The following is a 15107-nucleotide window of genomic DNA, read 5'->3' as shown; positions in this document are numbered from 1 at the left end:
GTCACTTCCATGTGCCAGGCACAGTGGGAGACCGGGAACAGTGGTCAGTGAAACACTAGCATTGCCTTCTGGGCATTTCAAAGTCTAGCTGTGTATGGTGTCCAGGAAATGGGTGGGTAATGGTCCAGTGTGATACATGCTCTAAAAGGTGAGGGCCTGGGGAGGGGAGCTGGAGTGGGGGGAGGGCCACTGGGAGGAGGGGCATCTGTAATACTTTCAACAAGAAAGATAATTTTTTTTAAAGTCAGCTACATCTGGGGATCAGGTGAAGTTCCTGGAGGAAGAGACAGTTAAGTTAACATGGTAGCCCTTAAAAAAAAATTCCATCAGAATAAATTTATTTTGTAAAAACCTTGAATTTGCTTCACAGTTCAGAAAAAAATTCAATATTCATTTGATTTGAAAGTTTGCAAATTAGATCTCTTTGATCTGGTTTTTCATTGGTGGGTTGCTTCAGTAAAATTCCTGATTATACTTTTAAAATATGTATTAGCCCTGGCTGGTTTCGCTAAAAATCAATGGAAAAAAATGTCCTCGGGTGAGGATTAACAAGACAAAAAAAAAAAAGTATTCATACCCCACCCCCCAAAAAGATCATACCCATTTTTAAAAGTTTAAAGTTTCAAAAAGAAAACACAGGATTTTTTTGTTCTATATTTTCACCATCCATTTTATACATAAAAAAGTATAGGCAGTACACTGTTTCAACTTAATGTGAAACAGATGCCTTTAAAGCAGTTTAGCCAGGGCGTGTTTGAAATATGTGTATGTACACCAGTTTCGTTCCCAATTAGAAACTGCAGCGTTGTCAGACTTTTGGAGGAAAAATGCCAAATCGTGTAGCTTGCGCTGGATTTCATAAAAAGCTCTTCGGAGCAGAGGGAGAGTCTCGAGGACCGCGCTTTCTTAGACTTTGCGTCCTTTCACAGGAACCTGCCTCCAGCCCTGACCGCGCCCTCCAAGCCCAGTGGTGCTGGCCCTGTCTTGCTCGCACGTCTGCGAGGCCTTTTCGAATTTAACAGGACCGAGGCCTTCCTCCCAGCTCTCAAAGCCCCTGTGCCTTTCAGCCTTCTGTAATTTTTTAATTTGTACACAAGCTTCCTAAGTAATTCCCTTTGGTGAATGCAAGGAAGACAGGGTGCAGCGGCCCATGTTCTGGTTCGGGGCTGCTGTCCGCTGTGGGCGCCGGGAGCGGCGGCCCTGGGCGATCTGCACTTGGTCAGGGCATCCGCTTCTGGTGTTGACCCCCAGGAGCCACCGGCTGCGCCATGTCTGGTCGTGCCCTCTGAAATCAGCTTAAGAAAACTTATTTAACTTGCCGGGAGAGGGCACATGGAAACCCCAGGCCTGGTGCTGGCTGACGCCTGGCTTTTTACAGGATGTCGGTATGTCTGTCCTTACCCACCGACATGCTCTCACGTGCTGCCCAGGTGTGTTCTTTTGCAGATGAAAGAGCACCCGGGTTTGGCTTGGACCTTTCCGAAGCTGCCAGTCAAAGGCCCCGCGTTTATTCTGAGAAGTTCGTTCTCTTGCCTGCGAAGTTTCTTGGGTGACTCTGCTAACCCGACTCTCCCCCTTGTTTCTGCAGTTGATCTGCAATTCCTTCACCATCTGCAACGCGGAGATGCAGGAAGTCGGCGTGGGCCTGTACCCCAGGTATGGCATTTCACTCCCTGGAGAAGCAACTTTAATCCCCTCCCCCACCGGCCCCCAGCCTTTGGGGGCAGTAGAAAGGCTCTTGCAGCAGCAAGTTGGAGAGCCAGGCTTAAAACCCAACGGTAATCTACAAGACAGTGGAAAATGTTAAGTTTAAAGAAAACAACTTTATAACTCCATGTTATATGCTGTGGCAGTGATTTTCAACCGTGTGCCTCAAGGATTTTTAGAACATGCAACACCTGACTAGTCAGGGGCACTGACCTCTTTTCCCTTCGATTCTCAGATTTAAAAATGGCAACAGCTTACACAACCATAGCCGTCTAGTGCGGCTGAATCAAAATCATACCTATTTTTTTGTCAGATTGGCAGCAAATAGATGTTTTGGTGCGCCGCAGAATATTAGTAATCAGTTTATGTGTGCTGTGGGCGACAGGAGGTTGACAGTCACCGTGGTGTTAGCCAAGAGGCAGCCCTCAGACCTGAATTCCTTTCCGGGGAACTTGGGTTAGAAGGTGGGGCGGTGGGTGCCAATACCCCGTCAGGATGAAGTTGGTTAGTCCCCTCCCGCTCCCCAGCCTCCTGGCCGAAGCACTGGGTCATTTCACCAGGCCCCCGGCCGCACCACACGTTCATTCCGTCCTTTGGCTGAGCTCACTCGAGCCCAGGGCCCCAGGAGGCTGGCCGCTGGCCGTCACTGAAGTGGCCTTTATCACTGAGCCACTAGCCTGTCCCCCACACGCTCTCCGTCACTCCTAGTTTCACGCCATGAGGGTCCAAATACAAACCTCGTCACTGTAATTAATTGTGAACCTGAGAATCCCGCCTCTTCTCTTACATCTCACAAGTGTCGGACGGCAGGGCCATTGGCGCTGGCCTTGGAGAGCAGAGGGGCGCAGCCAGGTGCTCTGAGGTCAGATGCCTGGCTCAAGTCCAGTCCCACCTACTAGCTGTGTCCTGGGGCAGTCACCTCACTTCCACGTGTTGTTTCTTTACCTGTGAGTGCCCCTCGTAAGAATGATCACGTGATCAAACTTGATAAACATGCTCAGATGCTCAGAAAGGGCTTTCTACATGAAAAGGCTCACGGGCAGGTGTTCTAAGCGTTGTCAGATATGAAGGCAGCTTCAATCCAGTCCCTTCCCCGGGTGGTACAAAAAGCCATCTGCAGGGAGATGAAATCACTGCCAGGCCCAGAGTGCACCGGGTCCAGTTAGCAAGACAACCGCAGCGTCTGTTGAGGAGGAAGGTCTATTACTCCTGGTAGCTGCGATGCCCCAGCCAAGGCGGCCGCTCCTTCCAGGCTGAACAGATGAGGTCCCGTGGGAAGGTCAGCTGTGCTGGCCGCAGGGACACGGCCGCGTCCCATTACCTGTCTCAGGGGGGATGTGCTTGCACATCTGTCTTCTCCGTCTTTATATCGGGTTGTCTCACTGCCTGGTACCTAATGAGACAACCACTTCCTCCCCACCCCCACCCACCCCCAAAGAGGACTCAGAAAACGTGTTTGTTAACAAACTTCCCCACTTAGCCTCCGTCCCGGGGAGATTTCAGCTCCGAGGCAGTGGCTAGTGGCCTTGCTGTGAGGGCCCCCCAGGCTCCCTCCTGGGCCCTGAGCCACACCTGCGCCCCTCCCCCAAGTGAATTGTATTCATTGCGTGTAGATGTTGGACTCTGCTGAGCTGTGATGGTCTCCCTTTTTTCTTGTTCTTTCCTCCAGTATGTCTTTGCTCAATCACAGCTGTGACCCCAACTGTTCGATCGTGTTCAACGGGCCCCACCTCCTACTACGCGCCGTCCGAGACATCCAGGCCGGAGAGGAGGTAAGGAGCCTTGGTTCTCACTCCTTTTCCCCCCAAGCCCCTCCCAGCCTGGTCCTTCCCTGACACTGGTGCCTGAGGGACAGCTTCTCGTTGTCCTGCCCAGGAGAAAACTCGCCACCACAGCCCGGCCGACTTCCCCATCGTTACTCTCCAGGTTATATCCCGGCTGACTTTCTTAGTCACCGTTTTCCTGGATGGTGATGGTCCCTAGTGTGTGTGTGTGTGTGTGTGTGTCACACTGTGTGCGACAGGGCATATGTCCTGCACACACGACAGTTCATGCCTCACGTTTCTGCAGCTGGTCCTCATCCTTCCATGGCGTGAGCCCCCAGGGCTTGCTTATCTCAGGGCCACTCCTCACATCTCCATGGTGACTCCCGTTCACTTGTATTAAGAAAGCAGATCAGCTGTCATCTTTTAGGTTGTCATTGGGCCTTTCCAAACCTATCGGCCTGTCTGGTGATTGTTCAGGCAAAGGTGCGAAGGGAAGCAGGGCCGTGACCTCGGGCAGCAGCCTGGCCTTGATCCTCCCCTGTGTGGCCGGCCAGGCAGCCCCTGCGGATGAGGAACCGCTCAGAAGCCGGGGTCTGGGATGGGCTGCTCCCGGCTGCTGCCAGCGCCGGCACTGGGCTTGCGCAGCTTCCACCTGAACTCTGGGTTACGGACACGGACGCTGCGGAGAACCCAGTCTCCTTCTCCCCTCCCAGCTGCTAACGTGGATGTTTATTGCAAGGAAGACAGAGTGGTCATAAGACTTTACTGCATCTATACAGCACTCAGCCAGTGAAACCCAAGTATTTGATGTAGACAAGGATTTGGCCCGATAAGACCCCCCAAAATGATCTTCCACTGAATGAGCTGCCACTTACAAAGCCGTTCCTGAGTTTCCCGTCTTCAGGACCAGGCCCTCGGGAGCTCTGTCAGCAATAGGGGGTGCGGGGGGCTGAGATTTGTTTCTGGGGCCGGACACGACTTCAAGGCGGCTGAGAAAGGGAACCTGTCCATTGTCAGCAACTTAGTTTGGTTCTGAGGGATGGCTGCTGTCCTTGATAATCATGATTGTGGTGCTGGTGCTGATGATGGTGGTGTTTTACTAAATTTTAAACAAAATTCTGTTTGCTTATCAAGGTTAGAAATGAGTGGCATTTTCAGAAACAACAGAGACGTTTTCTGACATCTTGTTTTCTAGGCTTGCCTGCCAGGCATTCTCCTTGGTTGGTTTTCACTTAGTCGCAAACACACCTCATCTTTTGGTGTTTATTTTACTGTTTCATGCCCTTCTCCTTCCATCTCTGGAGCGACAAGCACCACCCCTTCCTCTCACCCGACACAAGGCGGCTCTGCCGGCATCAGGCCCTGCAGGCATGGATATTCTCCCCGCGGTACTTGTCCAAGCAGCTTCTCCACAGGGCGAGGTTCTCCCCTCAGCCCTCCCTGGACAAGCTTGTGCTTCTCCCGGGGACCTGGTGGGCATCCAGGGGACACCTGTGGACTGTGCAGGACTGTGCATCACTGAAGGAGGCTGGTATCCGCTCAGTTATGCCTGAGGCCGCCCCACCCGCGAATGCATCCGGCACATTAAAGCTGACCCCTGGGCAGAGGCAGGGGAGAAGGAGAACCGTGAGGCAAGGCATGCCGGGGCTGGTGACAAGGGGTCATTCCTTTTCATTGTGCAAATATTTGCTGTCATTAATTGGGTAACAAGTAAATTTAGAAAATTTGGTAATTTCAGCATCAACTCTGCATTGCAGCTTTCTTGCTCATCAGGGCCCGCCAGTTTCCTATGTGCTATGGGGATGTAAGTACCAGCCTGAGGCCCCGGGAGGGAGGAGTGCGCCGTGTCTGTGGCACGGACGCTCCCTAGCCTGGACCTGCTGGGGGACGGGTGAGGCTTCCTACAGGCACAGCCAGAGGTGAACACACTCCGCCTCCAGTTTGAAATCGCCAACACCCGCAGGCGGGCGGGCCCTGGAAAGAAAGTGACATGGGAGCCAGGCGTCCCAGTGTGAGAGGGAACATTTCAGCCAGACAGGAGCTGGAAAGGTGCCCGGAAGTCACCGTGGAGGCTTCTCACCCTTTGTTTCTCTCCCCGGAAACCCGCCTTTGGCCACTTGGGGCCATTTCCCGTTAAGCAGCACCTAAGCGAACACTTTTCTATTTAAAGACTTTCACCGTGATGCTGAGGTGGCTGTGTTGTGGGTTTGTTTTGTTTAAGGCTCACAAGCTGGATGGCTGATGGCTGCCTCTCCAGGGTTTTGCCAGGTTATGAAACACATATTATTGTCGGACAGTCTTCTAGAACGTGTGTTAGGGAAGAAAGGTGGACAGGCCACCGTCATGGGACTTCCTGTGTGAGGAGGTTATCACTGTTGCCAACAATGTCATCGGCTGCCAGCATTCCCAGGAGCCTAGTGATGGAGAGAACTGTGCTTTGCAGGAGTTGAGCGAGTTAGTGTCCCTAACGTCAGGTTCACTGTAAGTGCTGGGGTTAGGACCCTGGTTCCTCACCCAGTCAGCTTTGCTTATGTGCTGAGTCATTTAGCAGAACCCCTGCATGCCTACGGGCCGCGGCCCCCAGGTGGCATCAGGACCACGAGGATGAGTAGGGCCCAGCCTCGCCTTCAGCACGTCAAGGCACAATTGAGGACACAGACGCAGAACAGAAAACCGGGATAGAACATGTGAAGTAGAGTCGTGTCAATGTGCACAGGGCTTTCCGGAAGTTCAGCGCAGGGCACTAGGTGGGGTGAGGGGCAGGGGCGGGCGTGGTCAAGGAAGGCTTCCGGAGTGGCGAGTCCTGGCCCCTTAAGGCTCCATAGAGTTAAAGTTGGCGAAGCCGGGGAAGGCGTTCTAGACAGACACGCAGGCCCGGGACTGAACGGTGAGCTCAGGAGCAGGAAGCAGGTCAGGCCGGTGGGCTGGAGCGTGCAGCTGTGCCCAGCGGACGAGGGCACATGCGGGGCCCAGGCCGGGGAACCCAGGGCAGCCTTGCCCAGGAGCTCGGTGCACCTGAAGTTTCCCTCACGGTGCCTGGTGGACAGGAGGCCCTCAGTGAAGGTCTGCGGGAGGGAGGGGGCCAGCGATGGAGCGTCACTGAAAGGGCGGGCAAAGCAGCTGCATGATGACATTGTCTGTGTGGGCGTGGCTGCGAGAACGAGGGTCAGGATGCTGCAGTCTTCCAGGGTGAGGCAGTGGTCTGCTGGCCGGGGAGTTGGGGGGTGGTCTTTTTTCAGTTCAGAGCCAGTATTAGCATAACAGTGTACAACTGTGGCCGTGTCATTCCAGAAACAACAAGTCTCCCTTTAATGGGGCCGCAAGTACCCACAGCTGCACCTCATGGGAAGCTGGGCTTCCTGGGAAGGTTCCCTTTGCCTGGACGTTTCCAGGGAAGCACTGCATTCGGTGCCCAGCCAGTGCCTCCTGCGGTCACTCACGGGATGGCACTGCGCTTCCCACGAGAGCTGCGGGAGCAGGAGGCCGTGGTCAGTGGCATTCACAGCTGCGTGTGACTGTGTTCCGTTCCATTAACCGTCTGCTGACCTAGGCAAGTCTGACACATGTCCCGCTAAGGAGCCCCACATTCAGTGAGCAGAGTCTCCATTAAAACTGCGCCAGGGAGTCGGGAAAGGTTTTCATCTTTGGCTGATGAAACGACTCAGGTGTCGTTACCAGTTAGGAACCTGGCTGCGTATTTCCCCAAATACGAGTAACGATGCTTCTGCCTTTGAGGCCTTCAGCTTTGACACCGTGGGTTTGTGAGCTTCAATGCCACGAAGGAGGAACGGCAGGGAGCGGGCAGCCTTCACGGAGAGGCGCCTTGGAGCCCAGCCTGCAGGACGAGAGTTCTGAGCGGACGGGGAGAGGCCTGGCGGCTGAGGCAGGGGTGCCTGGTGCTCACGGGCGGGCATCGTGCACATGGGCCCGGGGTGTGGCAGTCAGTGCACCTGATGGTGACCGACTCCAGGGTGGACGAGGAGCTCTGAGACCGAAAGGCAGACGGACAGTGAGTCGCGAAGCCCTTGTGTGCCTTCATCCCGGAGGCAGGGAACAGCCATCGGAAATCTCCCGGGGATGAATGACGGATCAGGTGCGAGCACTGGGAAGGTCTCTCTCAAAGCAGTTTAGAGGCAAAGGGGCGGCTGAGGCTGCAGGGAGCCGGGTAGAAAGCCACTGCACAGTCCGGTCCAGGCAGTTCCGGATGGTGGATGGTGGATGGTGGGTGGTGCATGGTGTGTGGTAGATGGTGAGGGAGGCTGTAGGAGTCTGTTTCCTGGGCTTGAATGAAATAAATAACTAGCTGCCTGTTGCCCAGCCGCTGCCCCGCACGACCACGCATGAGCTCCGGCCCTTGTAGCGAAGTCATGCGTGGGTCAGCATATTCTCTGGCGTGGCAAGTCCCGGATCTGTTGGCTTCGCACTGGGCACATCGTAATCACCCCGTGAGCCCTGCCGTTGGTCTGATCTGAAGCCGGGCTGAGGCCCGAGGGCCAGGGGCTGGGCTGAGAATTAGGGCCCTAGAGCGAAGCCCAGAGGGAGCAGAGATCAGCTCATCTACCTCCTTGCCTCATTGGAGGAGACCCAGGACCTGTGCCCGAGGGAGGAAGACGGGTGTGCGCTGCCCCGGCCTCGCTAACAGGCTGCTTCTGGAGCTGCTTAGACGTGGGCATGTGGAACTGGGGCACAGCGCTCTCTGTGAACGAGAGGTGCTCGCCTTTGCACCTCAGAGGCAGCCCTGGCTTCAGGTCACGAAGCAGAAGAAAGATGTGGGGAAAGCACATGTGGCTGTGGGCTGAGACCCCGAGGAGCCAGGGGTCTCAGAACAGAGCTTAGCAGGGGCTTGGGTGGTCCAGGCTGGGTGGTGACGGGAGGTCCAGGCTGGGTGGTGTGGGGAGGTCCAGGCCAGGTGGTGTGGGGAGGTCCAGGCCGGACGGTGCGGGGAGGACCAGGCCGGGCGGTGCGGGGAGGACCAGGCCGGACGGTGCGGGGAGGACCAGGCCGGGCGGTGCGGGGAGGTCCAGGCTGGGTGGTGTGGGGAGGTCCATGCTGGGTGGTGTGGGGAGGCAATCCTACCTTCTTCCTCCTACACTTTCCCCTCTCCCCCGCCCTGCAGCCCCTATAATTACCTTCTGCCTGTGAAAGCAAATAAGGGGTCATTTACACAGTATGCCACAAGCTGATATATGTTAGAGTAAGAGAAACCTGGGAAGCAGGGAGTAGGAGTTCCAGGTGCACGGAACTGGGCTGCTATTCTAAATACGGGCTCAGGTCAGACCTCAGGGAAAAAGTGAGGTTTGAAACTCAAAAGAGTTGAGGGAGGCCCCTGTAGTAGATATGGGAGGGCCCGTAGTGGATGGGGTAGGGCCCCATAGTGGATTGGGGGGAGGCCCCGTAGTAGATGGGGTGCAGGGCCCCATAGTGGATGGGGGGGAGGGCCGTAGTGGATGGGGGAGGTTATGTAGCAGATGGGGGGAGGGTATGTGGTAGATGGGGGGAGGCCCTGGGGTGGTAGGGAGAGGGCCCCATAGTGGATGGGGTGCAGGGCCCCATAGTGGAGGGGGTGCAAGGCCCCATAGTGGATGCGGGGAGGGCCTGTAGTAGATGGGGGGAGGGCAGAGGAGCAGCGCACACAGGCCTGGAGTTTCGGGTGTGGAGACGGAGGAGACCCGGCTGCATGAGCAGGAGAGAGGCGCTCAGACAGGGACCAGGCTGGACTGAGGCCTCGGCTCCCCTCGCTACCTGTTCTGAAGGACAGTGTTTTCCCTAATTCATTGCAGACTAATATTTTTGTGAAATTCCAGGGAAATGACTTACTCAAAAAACAAAATTTAAAATAAACATAGAAAGTAAAAGCCTAATATTTTATATAAGAGGCACAGCAGGTTTCTCTTATAATTGCTATGCAGTTTGTGAATGTCAGCTTCGCTTATGCCATGCAGACGAGTGCGGCATGGCCAGCATCTGCCAGGAGGCGCACTGGAGCTGTGGGGACGCATTGAGAGGACTTGACATTTGCTCTAAGCCAGCGGTTCTCAACCTGTGGGTCGCGACCCCTTTGGGGGTTGAACGACCCTTTCACAGGGGTCGCCTAAGACCATCGGAAAACACATATATAATTACACATTGTTTTGGGGATGAATCACTATGCTTTCATTATGTTCAGTCTGCAACAATGACATTGGGGGTCACCACCACATGAGGAACTGTATTAAAGGGCCACGGCATCAGGAAGGTTGAGAACCACTGGTCTAAGCGAAGGGGGAGCCGTGGAGCGGAGGACGCCCGGTTCAGAGGATGGGGTGCAGGGGCCCAGGGGACTCAAGAAGACCAGCGGTGAGACTTGCATCTCACAGGAGCAGGGATGGGGGCTCAGACCGGGGTGGTGGCAGCACTGGAAACGGCAGAATGATGAGTTGAGCCCACAGAACTTCCTGGCGGACCCGATGGGGCGTGAAGGAAAGAGAAGTCCATGGTGACACCGCGGTTTCAGGTGGATAACACCAAAGATGAGTTGCTATCAGCAGAGGTTGGGAAGGCGCTGGCTGAGATGCACGGGTGGGGGTCGGGGTAGGGGTCAGCAGTTGGATTCTGTATATTTTGAATTGGACTTGCAGCACCTAGGAGATCTGTCAGGTGAGAAATGTGTCAAGCATCATGATGTTCCCTGAAGGCCTGTATCCTGAAGTGGACTCTGGGGCTACACAGAAACCCGAGAAGCCCCTGGAGTGTGCCTTCTCTCCTGTGACCTTTCACCTTCAAGACAGGGCACAGTTGCTGTATTTGGAAGGGTCACAGGAAGTCAGTTTCAGAGCCTGCAGCGGAGGTTGCATCCTGACATGAGGTTCTCCTCATGCTTTATTCCACTTTGCTTTGGAATCGAGTCACCAGGAAGAAAACAGTCTCCTCCTTGCAGAGATACCAAGTCTGGTCGCCCCTGGGTTTCGCGAGGCCGCTGTGCAGCTGCCGGGACGTAAGCAGTCTGGCCACGCCATCTGCCACCCATTGGTTGCCAGGGCTGTGTTGGCTCCTCTACCAGTGGCTGGAGGATTTATTAAGCACACCTTAGCGACACCGAACATATAACAGCTCCTGATACTTTACTGCCCAGTGAATGAAAGGTAAGTGGTAAACGTGTCCAGAGTTAATGAGCCCAGTTCCTTAAAATAATATATGTGCCACCGCATAAGATTGGACGGTATTGCAGGAAAATTTTACACGTGATTATTTCGGTGGAGACACGGAGTAGTATCTCATCTCGTACGCTTTTTGGTGTCTGATAAAGATATGTTTTACCCCCATGGGCCCCCTCCAGCCTGCCCCACCCCCACCAGCCTTCACCACCCCACTGTCTGTGTCTATGGGTTAGAAATACATGCATACAAGGTCTCTGGTTGATCACCTCCCACCCTCCCTGCCTGCCTTGCCTCTGAGATTCTGCCGTCTGTTCCATGCTTCCATGTCTCTGGATCCAATCGGTTTACCCGTTTATTTTGTTCATGAGATTCCACAGATGAGGGAGATCATGTGACATGTAATACTTGCAACAATAAAGATTTTAAAAAATAAAAATAAAAGTATGTTTTACTTTAATAATTAGCAATAATAATGGCCATTTGTTAAAGGAAATGAGCACAGCAGCCACATGGCCCCTTTTCTCTCTGGCCCACAGCTCACCATCTGCTACCTGGACATGCTGATGACCAGTGCGGAGCGCCGGGAGCAGCTGAGGGACCAGTACTGCTTCGACTGTGACTGCGCCCGGTGCCTGACGCAGGACAAGGTATGTGCCAGGTGGTATCCAGCGATCTTGCTGAGAACTCTACTTTTATGTCATTGATCCACACCTAAGCATTGCGTCGTAGGAAACAGAAGTAAATACAGGAGTGCACAGGGCTGCCCATGTTTCATTCCCTGGAACTGTTATCACCCACCAGCAATGCGAGGTTTAACCTCAGCAGGGACCCATGGCGCACAGAGTCTGAGGGAACGTAGGCATTAAACGTGTCTCACACCCAGACCTTTTGACGAAATCTAGTGTATTTTCCTCTGTACCACAACTTCCTGTGGCCTCTGGTGTCGACGTTCATGGAGAGAAGGTGTTGGTTTCACTGCATGAGAAAGCCCATGAGCTCATTCTAATGCTGTAGGAATCAGTGAATATGATCTGCTCCTTATTAAAAAGAACTTTTAGAAATAAGTGAATCAGGTGGGAAAAGGTGGACCCACTGCTAATAGTTTCCCAGGATTCCATCTCCTTAGCGTCAGCCTTCTCCCTCACAGGCACGGCGGGAAGCATAGGGGCTGCCCTGGGTTTCTCCCAGACTCACCTGGAACGTCGGGCAGCGAGCTGGCTTCCACCCACAGCCTTGGTTGGGGATGGGGAGGCCTTCGGATTCAGTGCCTCTTCCGTGACATCTGTATGGCAGACCCTCAAAAGTGTCTCAAATGTGTGCTTGTATTCTGTTACAGTTGGGGTCATGTTCACTTTGGCTTATTGCTACAGTTGAAATCTGGCTAGAATGGTATATTAGGAGAGGGCTTGGCTACCAAAAGCAGATAACTGACTTTAGCAGGTGTATTTGTCTCAAGAATTCTAGAGAAGCTACAGCCCAAGACAGGAGCAACTTCTCAGCCAGCTCATCACAGGCCAGCATCCTCCCGTCTTGCTCCTCAGCCGTCCCTAGTGTGTGCCTTTTGTCCTCATGGTCCCAGGCTGCCTGCTGTCCCACCCCTACTCAGTGTGTCCAAGCTCTGGATGTGGAAAAGAAGAGGCACTAAAAAGCAGAGAGTGGCCCAGCCAGTGAGGCTCAGTGGTTGAGCGTTGACCTATGAACCAGGAGGTCACGGTTGGATTCCTGGTCAGGGCACATGCCCAGGTTGCGGGATGGATCCCCCAGCGTGGGGTGTGAAGGAGGCAGCCAATCGATGTCTCCCTCTCATCGATGTTTCTCTCTGTCTCTCTCCCTTCCTCTTTCTAAAGTTAATTTTTAAAAAGGCAGCGAACAGCCGAAGCCGGTTTGGCTCAGTGGATAGAGCGTCGGCCTGCGGACTGAAGGGTCCCGGGTTCGATTCCGGTCAAGGGCATGTACCTTGGTTGCGGGCACATCCCCAGTGGGAGATGTGCAGGAGGCGGCTGATTGATGTTTCTCTCTCATCGATGTTTCTAACTCTCTCTCTCTCTCCCTTCCTCTCTGTAAAAAATCAATAAATATATTTAAAAAAAAAAAAAGGCAGCAAACAAAGGGAAGCCCTCCTAGGGCTTTCCACCTGCGTCTTATTGTTCAGAACTGTCTCACCTGACGACTTCTAGCTGTGAAAGAGGTGAGGAAACTGGGTGTTCACTTTTCAGCCTTTATACTCGAGGAAGACAAGGGCGGAGGAGGCTGTGAATGGCTTTCGGTTAGCCCATCGGCAGTGTCCACCACACCCACTGAGACCATCCTCTTCCTCTCTGAACTAACAGTTTGTTTAATATTGTATTAGGGTGCTTTAGAGAAAGAGAACTAACAGGGTGTGTGTGTGTGTAATGATTGTGAGATAAGAGTGACCATGAATAAGCTGAAAGCAGATTAGTGTGTGTGTGTGTGTGTGTGTGTGTGTGTGATTCAGCCATTAAAAACAAATCTTGCCACTTGTCATGACATGGATGGACCTTGAGGGCCTTATGCTAAGTGAAGGGAGTGGGCTGGAGAAGGACAAATACAAGGGAATGAGGCTGATGGTCTCAGGGAAGGTCTCTCCAGCTCTGTGATCTCATGTTTCTCTGAATGTTTCCTAGTAGCAGTGAGTGGGGTAAGTGTTTAGATGAGAAAGTGAACTTGCTTTCAGTTAGTTCATCAGTTATATTGCAAGCTTCTATTTCCATGAAAGTTTTATTCTGATTAGCAGTATAAATCTCCCTTCTGAATCGCCATGCTGTGGATTTGCTCTGAAAACATAACAGAAGTAAATCCAGCCTCATGCAGTCCCAAACGATCGTAAATTCACAGTAAGTTCCGCCAGAAGCAAATTTACTTCAGAAGCAAATTTACTGTCAGACTTATGTGTCTGCTTTTCTTGGAACCTAGAACCTTCGTCTAGGCCTCCGTTTATTAGGTGCCTGTGTGCGCATGTGACTGCTCTGCCGTGTGTCCTGTTTCAGGGAGGCAAGAGGCTTTCAGTAGTGGGTGTGATTTACGTGTGTGGGTGAGTTGTCATCTGTAATCAGCAGCTGCTTAATTTTGGGGGGAAGTCAAATTTACCTCCAAAGATGGTTTGGGAATGATTTGGCTTCTCCTGTGGCTACCCAGCTCAAAATACAAGGCAATAGAAGCAGAACAGACCCAATGGAATTGAGTGTTTCCATAAGTTGTGTGTAATATGTAGCGTGCTTTTTGGGTGTCACATGTTTTGTTGCCAAAAAAAAAACAACAAACACCCAAAAACCCATACTTCCTTGCCATGACAGTCTTTCTTCCTAAAGCCTGGCACAGCTGGTTGACCCTTCTGTTAAAACAGTGTCTTTTAATTTAGCCACAGCCCTGATGCCTCACTCCTCGATGGAGTGCCCCTGACTGGTCACCTGGCCCCCAGTCTCTTCCCTTCCATCCATCTCGCCTGCTTATAATGTTCTCTTAGACGCCACTTCTCCGCGCCAGAAGTCTACAGCATGGAGCAGTATCTCTAGTCTTCAGGGTCAGCGTCTGGCTCTTACCTTGGCATCCACTGTCCTCCAAAGTCATGCCCCCGTGATCCAGCTGCCTTGGTTTCTGGTCTCTTTACTTCTTTTTTCTCTTCTCTTCGCTCTTCTCTTCCTTTACGTAACCATTGTATCTAATTTTACCCCTTTCCCCACCCCAAAGATTCTGAAGTGGCCGACAGGCACACACATGCACACACACAGTAAAGCAGCAGCACAGCTTGTAATGATGGTGATAAGAGTGACCATGAATCAGCTGAAAGCAGGATAGTACCCGGAGTGCACACCATGTGATTTTACACACACGATGTGCTCCAGCTTTCCCAGCAGCCAAAGCTAAGAGACCGGTTTCACAACTCGCACCCGGTCCGCGGCGGGAGCACGGCTGCTCCTGGCACCGAGGCCCGCGGCTCACAGGGTCCCCTGAGGTTGATGGCCAACATTCTTATCAGAACTCCCCAGCAATGTAAATGGCCGATTTTCATAACATTCCTCCATGTGGCTGCTTGGCATAATTTCAAATTATAATTTAACGAAAGAAGTAACGAAAAGGGTGAAGAAATATGTCATCTAAGTTCTCATCTCACTGACGGTTTGCTTCATTCCAACAATATAATTTAGACTAGAACAGGGGTGAGGAACGTGTGGCCCGTGGGCCATATAAGGCCCGCAAAATTGCTTGCTCTGGCCCTGCCAAGGCATCAGGGGGGAGTTAGTTAAATGTTTGACCGAATACAGCAGGCCAACGTTTTTTAAAGTACTGTTGTATGGCCCAAGAATGATGTTATAAATGTCCACATGGCCCCTGGCAGAAAAAGGCTCCCCACATTCATGTTATTTGTCGTGGTTTTTTTTTTATTTTATTTTATTTTAATTGTTTCTAAAGTGATACACGTGTGCAGTTTGAAAGTCGAAGTACTGGACCCAATGAAACGTAATTAGCAGCCTTGCTC

At 52.7% G+C, this 15107-nt stretch overlaps 1 protein-coding gene across 2 annotated transcripts in view; it reads left to right on the top strand.

Annotated features, from left to right (window-relative positions):
• Nucleotides 1–15107, top strand: part of SMYD3 (SET and MYND domain containing 3) — a 520625-nt gene that overhangs the window by 420249 nt on the left and 85269 nt on the right. For both annotated transcript variants that reach the window (XM_036354753.1, XM_036354754.1), the window contains 3 exons: nucleotides 1589–1656; nucleotides 3377–3479; nucleotides 11146–11256. In XM_036354753.1, coding sequence (XP_036210646.1) covers nucleotides 1589–1656; nucleotides 3377–3479; nucleotides 11146–11256 — 282 coding nt within the window. The remainder of the gene's footprint in view (nucleotides 1–1588; nucleotides 1657–3376; nucleotides 3480–11145; nucleotides 11257–15107) is intronic.

Source organism: Myotis myotis, unplaced genomic scaffold, assembly GCF_014108235.1.
Source record: "Myotis myotis isolate mMyoMyo1 unplaced genomic scaffold, mMyoMyo1.p scaffold_m19_p_21, whole genome shotgun sequence".
Classification (NCBI taxonomy): Eukaryota; Metazoa; Chordata; class Mammalia; order Chiroptera; family Vespertilionidae; genus Myotis; species Myotis myotis.
This window is presented reverse-complemented; position numbering and strand designations above follow the sequence as displayed.